General features: G+C 38.6%; 1 protein-coding gene across 1 annotated transcript in view; it reads left to right on the plus strand.

Annotated features, from left to right (window-relative positions):
* The window catches only part of FAM193A (family with sequence similarity 193 member A), an 81,185-nt gene extending 59,181 nt beyond the window's left edge, over nucleotides 1-22,004 (plus strand). Inside the window, exons 14-22 of the mRNA XM_082482093.1 lie at nucleotides 3,554-3,805; nucleotides 6,236-6,434; nucleotides 7,717-7,989; nucleotides 8,325-8,607; nucleotides 10,858-11,044; nucleotides 12,909-13,139; nucleotides 14,647-15,487; nucleotides 18,422-18,503; nucleotides 21,131-22,004. Coding sequence (XP_082338219.1) covers nucleotides 3,554-3,805; nucleotides 6,236-6,434; nucleotides 7,717-7,989; nucleotides 8,325-8,607; nucleotides 10,858-11,044; nucleotides 12,909-13,139; nucleotides 14,647-15,487; nucleotides 18,422-18,503; nucleotides 21,131-21,224 — 2,442 coding nt within the window. The 3' untranslated portion in view covers nucleotides 21,225-22,004. The remainder of the gene's footprint in view (nucleotides 1-3,553; nucleotides 3,806-6,235; nucleotides 6,435-7,716; nucleotides 7,990-8,324; nucleotides 8,608-10,857; nucleotides 11,045-12,908; nucleotides 13,140-14,646; nucleotides 15,488-18,421; nucleotides 18,504-21,130) is intronic.
* Nucleotides 22,005-22,217: the final 213 nt, after the last annotated feature.

The following is a 22,217-nucleotide window of genomic DNA, read 5'->3' on the forward strand; positions in this document are numbered from 1 at the left end:
AGCACTAGTTTGAAGCTGGTTAACAGATTCAGCATTTGTTGTGGAAAATCAAATGAGATTATGTAAGTCCACTTGCCTTAGGGGAGCAAACTAAAATGCAGTATAAAAAAGCAGATTTAACCTTTCTGTTCTTTGTTTTCTTTGAGGAAAAAGGATTTTCTTAGAATCATTCTGAGGAACTCTTAATTACTCTTTTTTTTAGCCTGATTTTCTAATCAGAGCTGAGTGTCTACCTGGTAACACTGCATTCAAGTGATGGTTTTCACTGGTATAGGTCGTGTGCTTTTGAGATTTTTTTTTTTTTGTCATTTTCTGTTGGGGTTGCTCACTTACTCTGTATCTTTATTCCTCTTTGGGTTTCTTTTCATGCTTAGTACCCAGACATAGGTCAAATTGGATTTTGAATCTCACTATACTGTTTGACATCTTTTTTCCATTTTCATTTGTTAATAGATTAGCACTGGTTTCTTGATAGTACTAATTTTTTTTATGAGGAAGTTTTTCTCTTCCCATCTATGCACCTAAGTAATTCAATCATTGTATTTGGTTTATGAAATCTTTGGTTGTTGAAATCTATGTTGTGTCAAAGACTGTAAGACTTTTAAGTCATAATGAAGTTATTTGTTTCTGAGAGGAAGGCATATTGAAGAAGAATACCACCTGTCGATTCTTTTCTAGAAAGCTAAGTTAGCTAATGTTGCTTTTTGAAAAAAAATGCATACTGCCGCATTGCTGGGAAGAAATAGCAATCGGGAAGTGTTCCTGGTATTGCTTCTGGTAAAATTATCTTCCAGTGAAATGTCAGATGGCAGTGGTAGGATAAAGTACTGAGTTGAGAGAGGGGAAATGGAGCTGCTCTTTCCTGGGCTGCTTTTCTTCCAAAGTCTTCAATCCTTTTGAGACAACAGAGGCTAACGATACCTTGAGATCGGTAGAAGGATCTAATAAGGCGTGGATTTCTCATGGTTGAGATGATTATGAAATTTTTCGTGAGAAATGTCTGCTTCACGCAATCACAGAATAATTGAGGTTGGAAGGTACATCTGCAGATAGTCTAGTCCAGCCTTCCTGCTCAAGGCAAGGTCATCTAGAGAAGGTTGCTCAGCACTGCGTCCAGTCAGGTTTTGAGCGTCACCAAGGGTGGCGGCTCCAGAACTGCTATGGGTAACATGTTCCAGTGTTCAGCCACTCTCACAAATAAACAAACGCTTTAAGCTTGAGTGGAATTCCTATGTTTCAGTCTCTGCCCATTTCCTCTTGTCTTTTCGTGGGATACCGCTGGGAGGAGTCAGACTGTCCTCTTTATTCTCCTTCCTTACCTAGTCAGGGAACACACACTGATAAGATCTCCCTGAGTCTTCTCTCTTGAGACTGAACAGTCCTAGCTCTGTCAGCCTCTCCTTGTATGACAGATGCTCCAAGGCCTAATTCATCTTTGTGGTCGTCCACTGGACCCACTCCAATATATCCATGTCTCTTACTGGGGGACCCAGCGCTGGACACAGCACTCTGGATGTGTCTCACCAGTGTTGAGCAGAGGGGAAGGATCACCTCCCCTGACATGCTGGTAGTGCTCTGCCTAATGCAGCTCAGGACTACTTCCAACTCTGTCAGCTATTCAACACTTATTACTACTTTCTACACATACTTTTTTTTCCACATGCTTGGAAAATTGTGGAAAATAATAATCCGGTTTGATTATTTTTTTTAGGTAATTAATTGCCTAGCAGTGATCAAATGCTGTCAAGGTTCTTATTCCTCTGTTCTTGATTATCTGTAACAGTATCTCGCTTGTTGTCCCTGATAGTGGACATTGAGAATCTGTGTAGTATGACATGCTGTCAATTTTTTCAGCATTCTTTTCTTAACTAAGATAAAGATCCTTCACTAGTGCTTTTACTTCACTATGAGTTTTTTTTTCCATTGGTATTAGATGAAAGAATTCTTTAGATGCCCTGAAAATATTGGTTGATGTATGTGTATTAATCACAGAATGATAGGGGTTGGAAGGGACCTTTGGAGATCATCTGGTCCAACACCCTGCCAAAGTAGGTTCACCTAGAGCAGGTAGGACAGGAATGCATCTGGCTGGGTTTTGAATATCTCCAGAGAAGGCGACTCCACAGCCTCTCTGGGCAGCCTGTTCCAGTGCTCTGCCACCCTCAAAGTCAAAGTTTTTCCTCATGTTGAGATGGAATTTCCTGTGTTCCAGCTTGTGCCTGTTGCCCCTTGTCCTGTTGCTGAGCACCACTGAAAAGAGTCGGGCCCCATCCTCTTGACACTTGCCCTTTAGATATGTATAAGCATTGATAAGATCCCCTTTCAGTCTTCTCTTCTCCAGGCTAAACAGACCCAGATCTCTCAGCCTTTCCTCATAAAAGAGGTGCTCCATTCCCTCGATCACCTATGTAGCCCTCTGCTGGATTCTGTCCAGCAGTTCCCTGACTTTCTTGAACTGTGGAGCCTACAACTGGACACAGGACACAGTATTCCAGATGTGGCCTCACCTGGGCAGAGTAGAGGGGAGTGATGACCTGCCTCGACCTGCTGGCTATGTTCTTTTTATTGCACCCCAGGATACCATTGGCCTTCTTTGCCACCAGGGCACATTGCTGGCTCGTGGTCAACTTGTTGTCCACCAGGACTCCTAGGTCCCTCTCTGCAGAGCTGCTTTCCAGCAGGTCAACCCCTAACCTGCACTGGTGCATGGGGTTATTCCTCCCTAGGGGCAATACCCTACACTTGCCCTTGTTGAACTTTATAAGGTTCCTCTCTGCCCAATACTCTTGCGTGTTCAGGCCTCGCTGAATGGTGGCACAGCATTCTGGTGTGTTGGCAACTCCTCCCAGTTTTGTGTCATCAGCAAACTTGCTGAGGGTACACTCTGTCCCCTCATCCAGGTCGCTGATGAATATGTTGAACAAGACTGGACCCAGTACTGACCCCTGGAGTTAGAGGCCTCCAACTGGACTCTGTGCCACTGATCACAACCTTCTGAGCTCTACCATTCAGCCAGTTCTCAATCCACCTCACTGTCTACTCATCTAACCCACACTTCCCAAGCTTACCTATGAAGATGTTATGGGAGACAGTGTCAAAAGCCTTGCTGAAGTCAAGGTAAACAATGTCCACTACTCTCCCCTTATCGACCCAGTCAGTCATGCCATCGTAGGAGGCTATCAGATTGGTCAAGCATGATTTTCCCCTTGGTGAATCCATGTTGACTACTCCCAATAACCTTCTCTTCCTCTACGTGCTTAGAGATGACATCCAAGATGAGCTGTTCCATCACCTTTCCCAGGGGTAGAGGTGAGGCTGACTGGTCTGTAGTTTCCTGGGTCATCCTTCTTGCTCTTTCTGAAGACTGGCATGACATTAGCTTTCCTCCAGTCCTCAGGCACCTCTCCTGTTCTCCATGACATTTCAAAGATGGAGAGCAGCTTCACAATAACATCTGCCAGCTCCCTCCCTGCTAATAATTACTAAGAAAAAAGTATGGGGGAAATACCTGATTTTTATTGTAGTAGATTGAAATTTTTTTTTTTTCTTACAGGCTGACCAAGGTCCAAATGCTTGTGAATGTCACGTTTGTAAACAAGAAGCCTCAGGTCTAACAGCCTCCGCACTTGCAACTGGACGCCTGCCTGCTGGCCACCAGTTTATGAATCCTGAAAAACCTGCACATCCTGCACTTCATCTTTATCCTCACATCCATGGACATATACCATTGCATACAATTCCCCATCTGCCTCGTCCGCTTATCCATCCCACCTTGTATACAGCTTCTCCCTTTACACACAATAAGGTAAGCCTGATGAAGGAGATGGATGCATCCTGGTGCTAGGAAGAACACTCTACACCTGTATAAATCAGCATGACTGAGTATCAATGAAGCCATGAAAGTTGCTTTAAATTGTGCTCTATTTATAGTAGTCCTTTTGGAGGGAATAGTGAGGGGTAGGAATAGGACAGACTCAGAACTGGTGGAAGGTTCATACAGCAGGGCTAAGGGTAGCTTTCATCAGGAAGACTGATAATTTCTTTACCATGATTAGAAAGAATGAGGAGTCAAATGAGTCTTCAGTGGTGGAAACAGTAATGGGACTTCAGTCAGTGCGATAGGACTCATTAAATCTTCATTTCCTATGTATTGAAGGTCAAAATTTAATATTCCATTTTGGCAATAATATCCTGAGGTTTCTAGTTCAAAATATTAGTGATGTAATATTTTTTGAGATGATTGAGGCATAGGAGTCTATTGGTCTAGTGGTTTTGTGCTTTGAGAGAACTTGCTTTTTTGCAGGTTCTGCAAAACTCTTTTGACCCGAAACTTGTAAATAATAAACAAGAGAAAGGTGCAGAACAAGGATTTGGACCAGGTGACTGCTTTTCAGAAGTATGACTCAAAAGCAAGAATTACTTTTGATGTGGTGTTGTTACACAGTATTTAAATCGGTCGAACTGTGGGTGCTACTGAAAGGGGCAAAGCCTTTGTCATTAGGTACATGTTCCTGTTATCTCCCTTTCATCTGGTCCCATGATCCTGTGGTTGCAAGGACAGTAAGCTAGTTCATTAGGGTGACTATTACTTACTCTTACTGTCCTTAACATCCACTTTTTGTTTTTTCCTGACTTATTGGTGTCCCTTCTTTATCTTTGTTGCAGTGCACCAGTTCCTTAACTGCAGTGTGCCAGCCTGCCATTTCTCAACGGCCCACTGCTGTTCTTCTAATTGTTGTACCCTACCTTCTGCCATCCTTCCAGAGCTCTTTTTACATCCCTTATAGCAGTCTATTCAAGTCCCCATCCATCTACTCAAGCTCCCATCCCTTATTTCTGCTGTCTTTCCTTTCAGGAAGACCTTTGTGTAGTGGAACATCTGCAGCGCACTCACTGTCAAGGCTGCACCAGAAGCCGCATGCAGAGTAGCAGGCTGCTAGCACTGAATGGCTTTGTAATGCAGGCCAGATCTATTAGCTCTGGCATAGCACCTGAACCAGCTGGGCTCCCTGTATTTATGTTGTGCTGGAGCTAAAAAGACGTATGTAGAAGCTGAAGCGTTAGGGAGCTTTTGCCTTTGAAGAGTCAGCTGAATTCAGCAGAGCTGGTAGTGAATGAGCTAATAAGCCCGGCTGGATCAGGCTTGGTTCATCATATGTTCTGCCCTGTGAAGTGTTTCTCTGTACCCATGTATATGAGTTTTCTTTTATGCAGGATATTCCAGTATTCCAGCCCCTCCCACCTTCACCATTAGTCAGATAATGAAAGTCTTTCTGTACAGAAAAAATAGACTGGGTGTATAAGTAGCTTGCTTGGCCATGAATGTTTAGACTTTCATGTCAGAAGTATTGTTGGACTCAGCTGATATTTTTAATACCTATGTTTACTTCTGTGTAGCTTTTCACTGCAACAAATCTAGTGCAAGAGTAAGAACAAAATCGCTTTCCTTGGCTTTTTTAAAGGCAGCAATAATTGAACATAATGCTTACCTAGATAAGGTATCTGGAAGAAAGTTACTTTTTAGAAAGCAATGAAATTATTTCAGCTAGAAGAAATGGGATGAGCCAGAACAACTTACATCTGTAAAACAAGAAAAAGTGTGTTCCCATTTTTTCTTCCCCAGTTGCTTCTTAGGATAAAAGGGTGTATTCCTTGCCTGTTAAGTTTTAAGTCAGGAACCTGTTAATACTTGTACGTGGAAAAAAGCGGAAGAATATAAGCAACTTTAAAATTACATTTTTCAAATAATTGTTTTATTTTTCTACTGTGCTCATTTTCAATCCTGAAGTGTTTATAATCTCTTTATCACAATTGTCTTATGTGGTAATGATTATCACATCACAGAGGATTGCTATTAGCAGCTTGGGCTTTGAAAGGTACTAATTCCTAACATGTTCTACATTCATACAAATACTGTTTTTAATGAAAAATGAGGACGTAGCAATATATATTAACCCAAGTATTTTTGGAGACTGCTTTTTTGTATTCATTGGTTAGCTGAATCTAAAAGCAGTGTTTGTGATTATAAAATATATACATGTATGCACAATTTGTGTAATATATTATCTGCATTAAAAATCAACAAACCACTTGGCTTATCATTCTGGGAAATACTGTTTATTATGCTTTTTATAATGCCTTTCACAATTGAAACACTGTGAATTGAATATTGCTGTTGGAGTGACTGTGTAAGCAAACAGAATATTAATGAGGAAAATACTCTTTATTTTTGTAGGCGTTGCCACCAGCTCCAGTTCAGAATCATACAAACAAGCATCAAGTATTCAATGCATCTCTCCAAGATCATATTTATCCAAGCTGTTTTGGCAGCACTCCAGATTGGAATAGCTCTAAATTTATAAGTCTTTGGGGATCAGAGATGATGAATGACAAGAACTGGAATCCTGCTACATTTTTGCCTGATACAATTCCTGGTGAGGGTTTGTTACTACTTCACACTGACTAGTTAAAAGCCTTATGTTTTGAAATTGAGTGTGGCACTTTTTTCCAGTAATGGTAGGTTTCATCATCATGGTTTTATAAGACAGGATTCTGGGAGAGATTTGCTGCTAATTCTACTCCAGTGCGGCTGAAAATTGAAAATAAATTCTTATGTATTGGGGGAGAGGATGCTAAAGGCAAAAGAATAGCACGCTGTTTTTCACCTACTGTCATTGTAGAGGTAATTTGGTCTTCAGAAGTTTAGCATTGCATAGAAATGAGAATTAAGGAGAAACTTAAATAACTTTTGGTCTTCTGCCACAAAGGCCTGCTCTTTTTCTGCAGGGTTGTAAGAGCACTGGTAACATGGTATTACATCTTACTTATAGTGCACAGAGATAACTGTGTTGTCGTTCAAAAAGATAGAGGCATAAGTCAAACAATAGATTAATTTAAGCCAGGAAGCCTTTGCAAATACTAATGGTTAAACTGAAAGAGAATAGAAGAGAAACAACATCATCTACAGATATAGATATCTTTCTATTCACATCATAGCAAATATTAAAACACCTTTTTTATTTTATGACTTGTATGAAAAAGGAAGCTTGGTTTCACGTGTTGGCTTTTTTTCAGACTGCTCTGCTGCTAAGTCGTGGCAAGCTACTACAGTGATATTTAAAAGGAAAGCCATTAAGAACCTCCAGAAAACTTCCCCAGTAGCATAGCTCATCCATTTACAAATGTAGTTAAGGGTAGCTGTTTCAATAGATGGTTAGAGGCAAGCTTGTGTGGAAGGTCTGTCACAAGGGTGTTACTGTAGTTATCTGGAATTACCAATAAATAAAGATAAATTTATGATGTTATGTTGATAGAAGGATATGTTGTTCCTACTTATAACAGTTGCATGGCTAACGTGGACTTCAGATATTGAAGCTTATATACTTGACATATAAAATGGTGTCCAATTTTAATTTTTAAATTATAAATGGATAAAGGTAGCATCTTTGCTACTTGTTAACACACATTTTGTAGTTTTCTTAAAATTTTAACTTTAAGGTTTTTGACTTCTGCTCTGAGACTTCTCAGCACTTTTTGTTGCAGCTATATTGTTTGGTGGGGGAGGGAGGGAGAAGGGAGCATGACTTCACTAATTCTACCAAGTCAACGCTAACAATATATCCTTGGTTGTCTGCATCTAAATTATTGAATGTTTAATTCTAAATGTCATAAAGACAATTCTGTGATTCTTAGTTACTATGTGTGTTTCAATTGAAGGGAGTGATATATTAGCACCAGCACTCTCAGAAATAAGACCCGAACCACTTCCTGCTACATCTAGCAGTGAAGCAACAGCAGTTACTGACAGCAAAGAGAAAAAAAATGCTGCGAAGAAGAAATGTCTGTACAATTTCCAGGATGCCTTTATGGAAGCTAATAAAGTTGTCATGGCAACCTCTTCTGCCACTTCTTCTGTCTCCTGCACAGCAACTACAGTGCAGTCAAGCAGCAACCAATTCAAAGTATCATCCAAGAGACCTTCATCGATAGGTAAGGATTTGTAACGCACACACAGCTTAGTAACTGACTCAAGTACATTTAGCTAGTCATAAAGATTTATATGTGTTTATTTGAGTAATGTTATGTATCTTGATGATTTTCATTCATCGCTGTTCTTACTGCTCTTGAGTTGTAGTCTCTGTAGTCCTGGATTAAAGAACTCTTGTAAAAGATCTTGATGTTAGAGTTTGGGACTGGATAGAAGGGTGTTGAAATACTACTCCATTTTTACTGAAGCTGAGAACATCCAACACTTTGCATGATTGTTTGGGTAGTTAATACTTATTACTTTTAATTGTAAGTGGTTTCTTTTTTCCCCCATTTAGGTGAAGTGTTCCACAATATTAATAAAGAGGACCATAGACATTCTGCACCAGTTGCACCACGAAATAGTCCTACCAGTTTAGTATCCCTTCCTTCGCTGTCTCCTGCTGCACTGTCTCCAGCCTCTACACCACATCTTCCAAATCTTGCTGCCCCTTCTTTCCCCAAAACTGCTGCAACAGCCCCTGGATTTGTGGATCCTCATTCAGGTCTTTGTCCTACTACAGTTGCACCTCCTACTTCAACCACAGACAGCTCTGTAAGTGCCCCACCAAGTGTCTGCAGGTAAGTTTGTTATTGTTGTCATTCTTTTTTACAATAGAAGGGAAATTAAAATACAGATACCTTTCCTCCTTTGTCACTGGTTGCAGCGTGAAAGAGCAGCCGTCTGTGCTCAGCAAATGAGACCGAGTTCTGATACTTAGTACATAACTGGGTGTGAGACTTTGCAGATATGATTTCCTTTGCAGAATCTACTTCCTGAGTTTAGAGGCTTAAAAACAAATGTTTGCTCACTTTTAGAGATGTGACCTGGGGTGAATAAGTCAACCTTTATTCTTATTCTGTCAATGGTAGTAGTAATTACAGCTGCTGAGACACAAACCTGTTGTATAATGTATCTGTTTTCTGTCATTTTGGCCTTACATGGCAAGCAGGAATGAAAAGCTCTGAAAACTTAAGGAGTCTGTAGACAGATCTAGTTCAAACTATAAAAAGGTCATACGTGATCTTGAAACCTGCCACATAGTACCACATTTTCCTGACTGCACTTATGACTTAGGTATCAGTCCCACCATTTATAACGTGGGTGTAGTGTGGAAGGACATTCTGATTTCTGAAGGTTTTCAAAGGTCTTGGAGGTTGGGAGGAGTTTGGTGGAACTGTCTTCTGGTAGTGTTATGTATTGTGACAGACAGACAATGGTGCCAGCTCTTTGATATCTCTGAGTGCAGGCATCACAGAAAAGCATTTGAGTCATTGCTCCAAGTACTCTGTGACCTGTAGGACTGTGGTCGTGGTTGCTATGAATGTAGTCTCCTGGCTACTGCAGTAGTTTTCAGAAGATGATGTGAGATTTAGGCAGAGTTAGATAAATGCATACCTAAAGTGCTTCTAAAAATGCCCCTTTTTCCTCTTATCAACTGGTTCGCTTGATGATATCACAAAATATGTAACTGTTTTTGCATGCTCGAGAAACTATAGCAAATTTTGTTAAGAAACTTTCTTACCTAGTGCAGGGAGAGAATAGAATATAAACTATTTAATGCAATAGAAATCCAACTTTTATCATCATCTCCAGGTGCTAACATGATAAAGCAATTTTATTTTGTAAGGAATTAACTGGGAGAGAACCCAGAAACAATTATTGCAGTCTCTATTTATCAGTAATGTACTATAATGGGAAACACTGCTTTATGCTCTAGTCTTTCAATCTAGTGACTGAGTGACAGAACTAATGAAGCCTTGATTTCTATGGAATTGTATCTGTTACCCCGGCATGTGGCACTGGGTGCTGTAATGCTAACTCTCAACAGGCAAGAAACAGTGATGCAAGGGCTGCTCAAACTGACTAGTCAGAACATTTGCACTGACTGGCAGTATCTCCTGTTATGTGCCACAGTTTTCCATGCCGTTTCCCTAACTAGGATACTGAAGTTGAACAATTTTCACAGTCACTAATTCTTGAAAACTTACAGGGGGCAGGGGGTCGGGCACAGACAGGAGGGAAGGGGGAAGTGAGGTTAGAAAGAAGATGCACATATATTTTGCAGATAAGACAGATTATGGCCTGTTTTCACCTTTCTAATATAAGAACAAAGAACACTAGTACTAGATGAGTGGATTTTTTAAAAGTAGTCTCCCTTTTGAAACAAGATCACATCAGTTTTAGAAGAACCGGACAATAGATATGTTGGATGCACAGTTCTGCAGATCTCTGTAGGGAATAAACTATGTACCTACTTACTGGAGAGACATGCTGGTATTTCCCCATGAAAATAAAGGTGCAGCAGGGTAATGGGAACACTTTGGTTTTAGCTGATCTTGATTTTTTTTTTTTTTTTTTTTTAAGTCAAGAGCTTGAAAATCTATCTAAAACCAGGGGATCTTAGAAATAAGTTGAGTACTTTGCAACTGCACAGCTCTCTTCAGACCACAGGTGATGACATGGGCAGCAATTTCAAAACCATTCTGTTTTAAAAAGCTAAAATCACTACTTCTGAAACTATTTTACCTGTTTAAAGACAGGAAGTACAGTTCCAAAACTCATTCTCTAGGCTGCTCATTCAGTGAGTCACTAAGTTTTCATAAAGCACTTTCCCATGTGCCATCTTATCTTGCTGCTTGGTTTTGAGCATTTCCATTTGCAAGCTACTGGATGAAGGTTTTAGAATTTGATGCATCACTGTTGGCTGATAATCCCAGTTTGAGAGTCTTTGTTCCTCGTAGAAGTACATCTAACTGTATATGTTTTCTTCAAATATCTAATTTTTTATAACCTAGAGTTTTTATAAGCTTTTTCTTAATTTCACATAGTGATCCTGATTGCGAGGGCCATCGTTGTGAGAACAGTAACACATATGATCATCAACAGTATGATGGAGAGGAGAGCCAAGATGAAGACAGCTGTTCAGAGCATAGCTCCAGTACCTCAACATCCACAAATCAGAAGGAAGGCAAATACTGTGACTGCTGTTACTGTGAGTTCTTCGGCCATGGAGGAGTAAGTTGTTGGATTTTAATTTTTTTTTATTGGCTTTTTTGTCACTTACTCATAATTGATTGCATGTGATTTATCAGAGAGCAACTAAGGGGGTGGCATTGGACCTCAATCAAGAGAAGTAGTAAAAGGGGCATGGTTAGAAAGTAATTTTCTTCTTTGAAATGAAGAACTGAAACAAACCTTTCCAGGTTAAAGTAATTCAAGAGCAATAGAAATGACTGAAAGATTTAGGAAGTAACTGACTTGGATAATAGATAATACATTTGACTGAAACTGCAAGCAGGGGCATTGAGCCATTTAAATAACTTTACAGAATTCATGTGCTCATCTGTAGCAGTGTAATTATAAATAATGTGATGAGTTTGGGTAAAACCACATCTAATATAGGATGTTTTTTAAAATGTTCATGGGAATTTATGAGCCATTCTCCCATCTGTGAAAATAGCGATCCTCTTAAGAATTCACTTTAACTTTTTTTAAAGATTTTTTTTTTTAAAAAGAAAAAAGAAACTGTTCTTACCTAGAACTGAGGCCGTATAAGTTTAAATTATACTTTGATAAAAGGAAAACCCAAACTGCACTTTCCCTGTTTTCAGTATTACAGTTTTCTTTACCTGGTCCATTTTGATAGGCACTTACTTGTATTTGTATTTAAAGGGTGTTTTGAAGAAACTATGAAGTTCTAAAGCATGCAGGTTATACAAAATCTTTTTTCTTGTGTTCTTTAATACTTAACACTTTGTTTGAAGAATCCAAAAGTTAATGTTATGCCAGTAACATGTCAAGTAAATTCTTTAAATCATATCTTTTCATTTGCACAAATGAGATGCTAAAAGATACATGAATTTTTTTCTTAACTTAAAATTTCATTTCCCTGCTGGCATCATTTATAAACCTATGTGTAGTCTGTTTTAATAACTAGTTAACTAGTAGAATTTGAGTCTCTGGCAATTTTTTCCTATTTGAAGTAAAAGCTCAGTTTATTTGCCATGTATTTGGTCAGATGCAGTTTCATCTTAGGACTTGAAGTGAAGTAAAAACCTCTGTTGTGTAGCTGAAAGGGGCAGGGAGGGGGTCATTGCATGTTCCTACCATGTCCATAATTGATCTGTCATTGATAATCATCTGATTGCACAGTAACTTATTCATTTTGCTGAAGTGGCAGAACACTACAGGATTTTTAAGTTAATAGGCTTTATTTTGCTGGTTTAATGAGTTGAACTGGTGTAGCTCCAAACAGGTGGGTACCAGATCTGGTGCAGGAGGGGAGAGGTTAAGGCAGCAGGGAGGGGAGGAGGAATGAGGAGTTGAGAGGCAGGAGCAGTGGATGGGAATACAGAAACGAAACATGATGCAAGATTCAACTTGCAGCAGTGTTAAAGTTATTGACGCGACTCTGCTGGAGGTATGCTGCCACGCTTCAGTGCAGGGTAATCAAGCCTTCACAGTTCCAGCCCAGAGGCCCATGTAGCACAAATTCTGAAACAGACTTCATAGAAAATGGAAGCAGCAGCAAATGTCTGCTCCTTTCAAATTTTCAAATGTGGTATACCGATCACAAGAGAATATGGAAATCTCCTTTCTTGCTTTTAAAGGCATTTCTTTGTCTCCTCCCTGTGTGTTCCTCTGCAAGATCAGTCATTCTTTCATTTGGAAAATACAGTTCACAAGCTAGCACTAAGTCTGACGGGTCCGTTGCCTGTTAAATACACCTTCATGTACACATACAAACAATAAGGAGTTTGATATTCAAGTTTGGACCTTCCAAGTTACTTGAATGTCTCTAAAATTTAGAAATCTCAAAAGTATTAGGACAGTGAAATATTTACATTTAGTCACTAAATTTTTGTCTTGTGTCCTTCAGCCTCCAGCTGCACCAACCAGTAGAAATTATGCAGAGATGCGAGAAAAGCTTCGTTTACGTCTAACAAAAAGGAAAGAGGAACAGCCGAAGAAACCAGATCAGATTTCTGAAAGGGAAAGTGTTGTTGACCACCGAAAGGTGGAAGATTTGCTACAATTTATAAACAGCTCTGAAACCAAACCAGTAAGCAGTTCTCGGGCAGCCAAGCGAGCCAGACATAAGCAAAGAAAGGTAAGACATAAAAGTATGCTTATCCTAGACCTCGTGTTTTTGAATCTGTGCGCTCTCTGTAGGTATACCACTGTATACTGACTTCATAATAATGGTGTAATTGTTTTCTGTGTAGTTTGTATTACACTGCCTGTTTGTATATACATGGCTAGCTTACCTGTTCTGCTGCTGCCTGAGGAGTTGTATAGTAGACTAGGAAGATTCCTCACAATGTCAGTGTCATGTTTTGTTGCAAGTCAGCTTTACATTGGTATTTCCCACAGTTTAGAAAGCTATTTCTAAGTGTCAGAAGTATTAAGAATTTGTTTTGTAGAAGTGACATTTAAAAGTGGGGGAAGTTAAAACCTAGTGTTTCTTTATTGGGATAATGGTTACAATAAATATCTCTGTAGGAAGCCAGGAAACATAAGGTTGGTGCTTTTTAGGAGAGTGCAAAATTCAAGATTTCATATTTTTAGAATGATTGCACTGGGCACCTTGCTGTCCTGATTGAAAGAGGTTAAGCACTGTGTCACATGATGACATGAAGGGCTATCCCAAACCGGAGTGAAGTGGCAAGCTGTAGAGAGGGGGCAGGGAAGAAAAAATTACAGGTTGCTTTCAAATGGAAATTGGCAAAAACATTCCTATAAAACTCTAGAGTGTAACAGTGAAATTATTTATTTTTTTAAAACAATATTTGCTCATTTAATAGAAGAAATGTTTATTAAGTTGAACAAGCAGGGGAAATTGGCTTTTCTTACTGCACTTCATGTATCAGCCTTAGGTATAAAGTTCAAGGTGGAATGAGATTGCTGATTGTTTCTGGATTCTGGTCAGTACGTTCTGTGACCGCGCTGTAAATATTTCTTGTTTGTGTATTTGCTTGCTGACACTAATTCTGCATTCTTTAAATGCTTCCATGGGTTTCGAAGACCTGATGTTCACAAGTTATATTCTTTATGTTCATTTTGTAACACTGTTCACCAGCTTGAGGGCTTAGTCAGTTATTTATAAATAAAATTCACTTTGCTTTTGCAATGCAGTTTGAGCATAAGGAGCGGAAGATTTTTGTAGGGCTTTTTGCATGACTTCTATAACTGAAAAAGTAATCCCATTCAGGCACTTCCAAATGTGCAAGAAAATGAATGGACATGATTTTTCTCAGTGTACGACTCTCATTTTGCTAATGATGCAAGATCAGTGCTGCACAGCAAAGTTAGGTATTTGCAGTAATGGCTGGGAAAAATCCCCTGCGTCTTTGTTTCATGTTGTTAATGAATGTATGGCTGACAACAGAAAACTTGACCATCCCTATTATTTTTGACAACTTTTGATGTTGTTGTAATGTGCTTAGTGTTTTGCTGTAAAATGTTTTTAATGACTGCTCTTCCTAATGTTCATGAACAGTGAACCAGGGTAACTCTGCTACGATTTATAATGTTCATAGAGAAAAGTAGTACTAATCCCTAAAACTCTAATTTCCAAACTACTTGTCAATTTCAATAAACCTATTGTTATTTCGCAGCTTGAAGAAAAAGCTCGACTTGAAGCAGAAGCCAGGGAGAGGGAGCATCACCAGTTGCTTGAGGAGCAGAGGCGGCGTGAGGAAGAAGAAGAGGAGAGGCTGAAACAAGAATTACAGCGGCTTCAAGAACTTCAGCAGTTGCGGGCTGTAAAGAAAAAGAAGAAAGAACGAACAAGTAAAGACTGTCAGAAGGTGGACATGCTTACTCGAAACTGCCAGGCAGTGAAGGAATCTGTCCCAAATGCACCTGAAGACATTCAGAATGGTACACTTGAGCAATCAGAAAAGATAGAAACCTCCGGTTCACTGTCAAGACATGTGAATCACACAGAACAGAGGCCGGTTTCAGAGACGGGCTGTGAACTATCCAATCCTGTAAACACTAGAGACTCAAAGCTGCTTTATCAGAAAGAGGGGAGTGTAAAGCAGCATGAGCCCCTCTCTTTTCTGCTTGATATTATGCATCAACATAAAGAAGGAAACAGCAAACAGAAACTAAAGCAGATAAACAAACCGTGTGCTGAACAAGTGAAAAAGCCTGTTGAATCCCCCAAAGCAGCTGAGATTCAGACTAAAACCAGAAACCAAATAGAATCTAAAGCAAAAGCAGCGGAGCTCCCAACACTTGCAGAACCTAAAAAAGAGGAGAAGAAATTAAACAATAACAACAAAAAACAGTTGAATCATGTAAAGGAAGAGAAAGTACCCATAACAAGTGAATCCCCTTCACCAAGTGAACAGCAACAAAATAATAAGCTAATACTTGCAGATTCTCCTCAACCAAAAGGCAAGAACAAGAAAAACAAGAAGAAAAAGGGGGACAAAGTTAACAATTCCATTGGTAAGTGTATAAAAGTTGAAGAACTTGGGTTGTTTTTTTATTGTTATCATAAAATTCCAGAAGTTTGAAATCTTTATCTTCAGTCATTACTGCCAATGTGAATTAGAGACAGGAAAAACTGGTGTGAGGAAAACTCAAGTCATTGTAATTATAACAATCAGGAGATGCATATAGTTTTAGTAAAGAGGTGTAGGATACTTTAAAGAATAAATAAACTAGCATGTGCTGCTGATTTTTATGGGTTTTTTTGTCATTTAAGAAAGGCAGTCTCTTCTGTAAAGCCTATTTGCTTAAAATAGATATGTAAAATAATTCAATAGTATGTTGAAATCCACTTTGAACTTCTTTCAAAAGCAAGGTTGTTTCCATACAGCATTAAGAGTATAGTCTAAAGTTCGTCTTACTCTTTAAGCGATGAAAATAAGGGGGTTCTGCAGCCAAGGAATGATAATTCATCCATAAATATGCATTTTCTCAGTGGAAATAATCCTTTTGTATGTTAATTATATTAACAGGTGAAGTTAATGCAAGAATTAATTTACTATTTTTTATTTGCCAGAGCGAAAACTTAGAGGGATGTTAATTAGTTGATAATATTGAGTATTTTCTCCACATGAGTATTAATTTGTGCTAGTAAACAAATTTATTTATCTGATAGAAATAATAAAACCATAGAAGATGAAGTTGGCTCAAACAAGTTGCACTTGCATAATTTTCTTCCCAACATATTTTTTTGTTTTCTTGAAAATGTCTAACAGCTAGTACAGAGCCGAGAAGTGCGTGCAGTGCTAACTGGTTGGCTTTGTCAGCAGCCTAATCTAACTGCCCTTCTTGGGCACCAGTTTATTCCGGCACATGCTTGGTCCCTACTGGGACTGTTTGTTGGGGTGGCAGTTTTGAGGTACGGACATACGTCTGTTCGGAGCACCCGGTCATTCCCCTGGGATCATCCAGGAGTAACGGTGCACAAATTAAGTGTCTGTTCACCAGAATTACTTAATATTGCTGTTCTCAGTGCCATTATGTCTGGTAAGCACATCAAGATACCAAACCTTAATCCTTTGCCAATCTCTGTCAATGGTTCAGAATACTTACGTTTATTAAGCTTTGTTACAAAAATGTAAACCAAATTCCTGGTGGCTGTAAGTGCTAGATGTAGAACCCAGCTTTGGTGTTGGGTTTTTTTGGTGGTTTCATGGTTGGTTGAGTCAGCTCCCCAGTCTTTCTTTTTAACTCTTTGTGTGTTCAATGTTTCCATTCTGTATCAATCAAGCAGCGATACAGCATTGAACCCTTTTCTCTGATACCTTAGTTCTTGTGCGTACTGTGTTGTGGTGTGTTTGGTTTTTGTTTGGGCTTTAGTTTTGGTTTTCTTTTATTTATAAAAAAGAATGTACTCCTGCCATTGGAGTAACACAAAATTCTAGATTTAGGAGCAGAAAGAGAAGACTGGAGACATTTGAAGGAGAAACTATTGAAGGGGTGGTGGTGGAGAGTATTTACTGCAGGAGAATTTAGGTAGCTTCCTGCATCTTTTCCTCCTCCCTGCCCCTCACCGTTGTTTTCTGCTGCTTAAATCAAGTATAGTTACAATTTCTGAAAACTAATGTTTAAACATGAAAAAAATCTGAGTTTATAAAGAGATAATTGTGCTCCTCTCTGAAGAGTTGGAACTGGGTTGCCACTTTGAGTAGTTCTGACTTTAGAACTACAAGAATACTGTAATATACAATTTTTCATTTAGCTGTAGTTTCTTAAAGACAGAGGGTTGGTGTACCAAATTAGCAAAGGCACAAAAGATGAACTAAGAAAAAAAATTAGAGTTAGGGTAACTAAAAGAACATGAAAAGGGAGTAACAAAGTTTGGGGGTTTTTTAGCAAGTGTTAAGGCAGTGAACATTATTGCTTTTGGTATGATCTCTGTTTCTTAAAGAAATTTATTCTGCCATGGTATTTTAACACCTTGTTGTGAAGATGCTGCAGAAAACTAGGGGTATAGGAAAGCCCCGTGTTTATAGGGCTTTCTGGTTCTTCAGAAGTAAGTTGCACAGGAAAGATGTGCAACTTATGAACTACCAGAAATGCCTTTAGAATTTGTTCTTGTAATCTCAAGGATTCTAGCGTCCTGTTATGTACTAAGTGGTTTTGGTTAGTTTCTTTGTCTCACCCTTTTTGGAATGGGTTCTGTAGCTGTTTCAGAAATGAGATTGGAGTATATATGTAGTAAGAAAGGAGACTTTAAGAGGAAAATGCTCAAATTGGTTTTTACAAAAATTTACACTTTCTGAAGCTGTTTTTTTTTTTTTTAAAGTACAAAAGGGAACCATATACTGAGACAGTACAATATACCAACAGACTTTAAAGAGACTTTTTTTTTTTGCTACAGCTGAGGCCTAAATTTAGGCCATATTAAAATATTTTACAATCGTTTTTAAAAAAAAATTTAGTTGTCAGTATCATGACTTAGATTCTTGCAGACACAGCCTGATGATCGTGTCCCAGATGGAGTATAGCAGCTCTACAAACCCAGAATTCTTGAAATATTTTTCTTTATAAATATCATTTTTTAAATGTTTCTAAAGCCACCTTTTTAGTGGTAAGGCCAACAAATTTCAGGCAGTCGAATGCTATTCATTAGCTATCTGAGTCGTTGAGCCCTTTGTATAATTTGACCATCCTCGTGTGTATTCTAGGCTTATGGCATCTTTTGCAACCCATGCAATCAGTAAATTTACTATTGATTCATCTCTTCCTTGTTCCCAGTGTAACTTCTTAAAGACTGAGCAGAGCTACTAGTACAGGGTTTTTAAGAAGTGTCTTTTTAATGAAAAAGTTTGTAAGAATTCAGCCTTAATGCAGCTTTTTCAAGCTGCTGCTTCTCTCTTTCTCCCCTCCGCAAGGAATCTAACGTAGTATCATCGTTTTCCTTTGTAGATGATGTGTTTCTACCCAAAGACATTGATCTAGACAGCGTGGAAATGGATGAAACAGAGCGGGAAGTGGAGTATTTTAAAAGGTAAAGTGCTGTAATCCCTACACATAAAGCTGTTGTGCTTCTTCCCATGTGCTGTGTCTTAAAAACCAAAACAAATTGAAAAAAACCCCACAACTTAATAACGATCTCCTAGCAGAAAAGCCTGTGTTGTGTTGTGTTGTAACATAGCAAATCCTGTTACAGATGATGTTGTGAATACTGTAACGATCACCAAAGCTGTAGATTTATGGGCACAGATCATAGCTAAGTGGCACAAATACAGAAATGAGTGCCAGAATCATCTGTGCCCCCCCCCCCCCCAGGTTCTCATCAAGGCTTTCAGAATATCCTCAGTTACCTTTTTTTCCTCTATGAGCAGAGTTTGCATGAATATTTCTTCTATTATCCACATAGACTAAATACTGATTAGTGTTTCACAAAAGAAAAAAAAAAAAAACACTTTGTTTTAAATTTCAGAACAGATACTTCAAAAAGGTTTGTTCATGATGATTTCTTCCTTGTTTACAGGAGCTATTAGTTTGGAGTTTTATACTGTGCGTGAAGTAGAGATGGTACAGCTGTGGGATATTAGCTTATGCCAATAATAAAGAGGGGATGCTTATGCTAGTGCAGTGACAGTAAAAGAATAATACAAATCTGTGCTTGTGAATCTTCTTTCTTCTGTGCATTTTGGTTGCTTTTGGGATTTACACATCACATTAGTTACCTTGAATTTTTCAAATACGAGCAGACAGTTGATGTTTAAATACTGTAGCATGTGTTCTTCCAAAATACTGGTATCTACCCAAATTAGTGTTCTTTAATGGCGGCTGGGTGTGCTAGTCTCCCATGAATAGATCTAGTAAACCTTTCATCATGATAGACAAATCTGAAATGTTACAAATAAATGTTTCCTGCAATTGAATAATTTTGGAATCAACAGTGGTATTTCACAAAACAACTGAAGTAATTTGTTTAAAGGGTGGGGTTTTTTTAAGAAAGGGCTTTCAGTATGGATTTCAAGTTCTTTTCTAAATTTGTATAGTTTTGATAGTGTGTGTGTCTGGGATGTAATGTATGTCTGGCTCTTGCAAAGGATAGGCTACAACCGCTTCTTTGTGCTGCTTATTACTATACAAAATGCATATATCTGTGATGATTTGTGGATTTACAATGTACTAGAAGATTAATCTCTATTATTAAAAATTATTTTTTGAGTGGTGCCAATTAAAGGATTCTGTTAATTGAAATGCAGGTTTTATAGGTGAAATGTGGCATATATTAGGTAGTGCTAGTGTTGGTATAGCGTAAGCCTTTGTTATGGATTTCATGGAATATTCTTAGCTTCATTCAAGTTTGCAATATCTGTCACAAGAAAATAGAAAAGTTCCTTTCACCAATTTTCTACTCTCAGTGGGATGGGTGAAGTCGTGTCTTATATTTGTGGAAGTGCAGCTGAAGTTTGGGGATAAACTTGTCAAACATGATTCCAAATGAAGAGTTAAAACTTTTTACTGTCCTGTTTTATAGTCAATTCAGTAATTGGTGTAATCTACTCCTTTACTGTCATCTGTTTGGAAGTGTGTAACCGTCCAATTTTCTGATGCATCCCTGTTTCGAAAAGGTGTCTGAAGTGCCCTGATAGGTGCTGTTCTAGGGTATAAAAACAGCTAATGCTGTGAAGACACCCTTAATGCATATGTTACCTATAATTTGTTAATTTCTAATATAATACTTAGAAGGCTAGCAACATTGCTTGTTTTAATAACCCTCCATGGCAATAGGCCTACCAAATTCATACCTTTTACTGACAGTTAATTCATCATCTTTTCTTCTTGCTTTGTAGTGGCATAATAGATGATACATTAATTACACCCTGACTTTAGAATTAATCTTGCAAGCTACTTCTAACTTTAGCATAGGAAGAACAAAATAAGTTTAGTTCTTCTAGCCTTCTACTGTACCTTTCTATTTTGCTCCTTCTGTCTGCTCCCCTTTTTTGGCTTTCAGTTGTTACAGAAGCTGTATAGCCTTCCAGAGAGGGGGTATGCACTACCTTGATGATGTCATGCAGCCTTTGGCCTGAACAAACTATACCTTGCCTCTGTAAAGGACTGTCACCGAAATACCTGCACTTGCCAGCCTTTTTCAAAAGTTCTTCCATAAATTGTGTTCAGTGAAAGCAAATTGGATTTTTGTTCTAGAAGTGCTTTCTCCAGGCCCGTGGGCTACTTATCTGCTGTATTATAAACAAACTTCCTTTCCCTAGGTCTTCGTCTCTTAACATAACTGCTTTATTTAGAAGAGAAACAGCAGTGTACCATGCTATTGGTGCTTCTGTTTTACACATTACTTAAAACTCATTCTTACTGTTGCAAGGTTTTTGGTAAATAGAGCAATGTCAGCTCTGTTTCTAGTTCAGCTAGCTTCTGTCTGCTAAATATGCAGTGTGCTTTGCTGCTTCATTCACTTACTCTTGATAATGCAGTGGTGGTTAAAGTAACTGGTTTATGATTAGAATGATGAACAAGGGATTTTTTTTTTTTTTTGGTAGCTTTTTTTAAGAGGTTTTGTCTTTCTGAATGAGAGCTGCCCTTCAAAAGAGGGTAACACATGTGGTTTGATTTTAAGTATATTGATTTCACTTTATCACATTTTTTTCTTTTCAGATTCTGCTTGGATTCTGCCAGACAGACAAGGCAGAGACTTTCCATCAACTGGTCCAATTTTAGCTTGAAAAAAGCCACCTTTGCTGCACATTGAAATGACATAATACGGGGAGGGAACCCTGCAGGAATGAATGAACGACAACTCCACTTATCTGTCCTGCTGTGCTGAGAGCTTATCTGGTCTTGAGCCAGTGCTGCCTTGCCTTGTCCCCAGTGCTGTGTGGATCTGCACTGAACCCTTTGGCCTGATAATTCTTGCGGACTGAAAAATTGCCACTTTCTACCTGAATTTGTTAGCTTGTGTGCTTGTAGTCTGTGAGTGAGACTTACTTGATTGTAGCTGTATGCCGTTGGAGTTGGAACAATAGCTCTTTTCCATCTCCTTCTGAATGCCTTGGCCTCAAAGACTTTAAATTGCTTAGGCTTGGGTGGAGGCCAAAATACTAGTTTGCATCATCTGCAGTGGCTCCTGTCACTTCTGCATCTAGCTATGTTTTGTCATTCTGACTCCTGACAAAGGAATGGACCTAGTCAGTTGTGCTTTCATCTGCTCCAGAATTCTCCTGACATGACTTCATGAAAAAGAGGCTCTTATGGGACAAGCATTTCCTCAGTTCTTTCACAATCTACTGTTTAAGAGTGTACAAGTTACGCTATTTGTGTTTTGATTTTTTTTTTTTCCTGACTTGTAGCCAGCTTGTGTAAGAATACTTGCAGAATGAGAAAATTTAAAAAAGAACAGTACTCACACTATCAAATCTGTTATAGAGTGTATAATTGTATTAACACTGAAGCCTAACTGGCTACTTTTTTAACATATTGTTAAGTAATATTAAAATCATGTCTTTCTTTTTGAAAGATGGAATACATTAGTATGGCAGAAGACTTGTGTCTTGCTTTTTTCTGCTTGGGTGGGGGAAGGGAAGAAAGAAACATACCCCCAAAATAATGGTCTTCTAAACTATATTTCATCTTGGGTCAGAATTGGTTGGTGAATGCTATTTAACTTAAGCATATTCCTCTATGAACAGTTGTTTGCCAGCTCACCTGATGGGAAATACTGTTATCTGCTGGATCAAGAAAAACT

Source organism: Vanellus vanellus, assembly GCF_965231255.1.
Source record: "Vanellus vanellus genome assembly, chromosome: 4".
Classification (NCBI taxonomy): Eukaryota; Metazoa; Chordata; class Aves; order Charadriiformes; family Charadriidae; genus Vanellus; species Vanellus vanellus.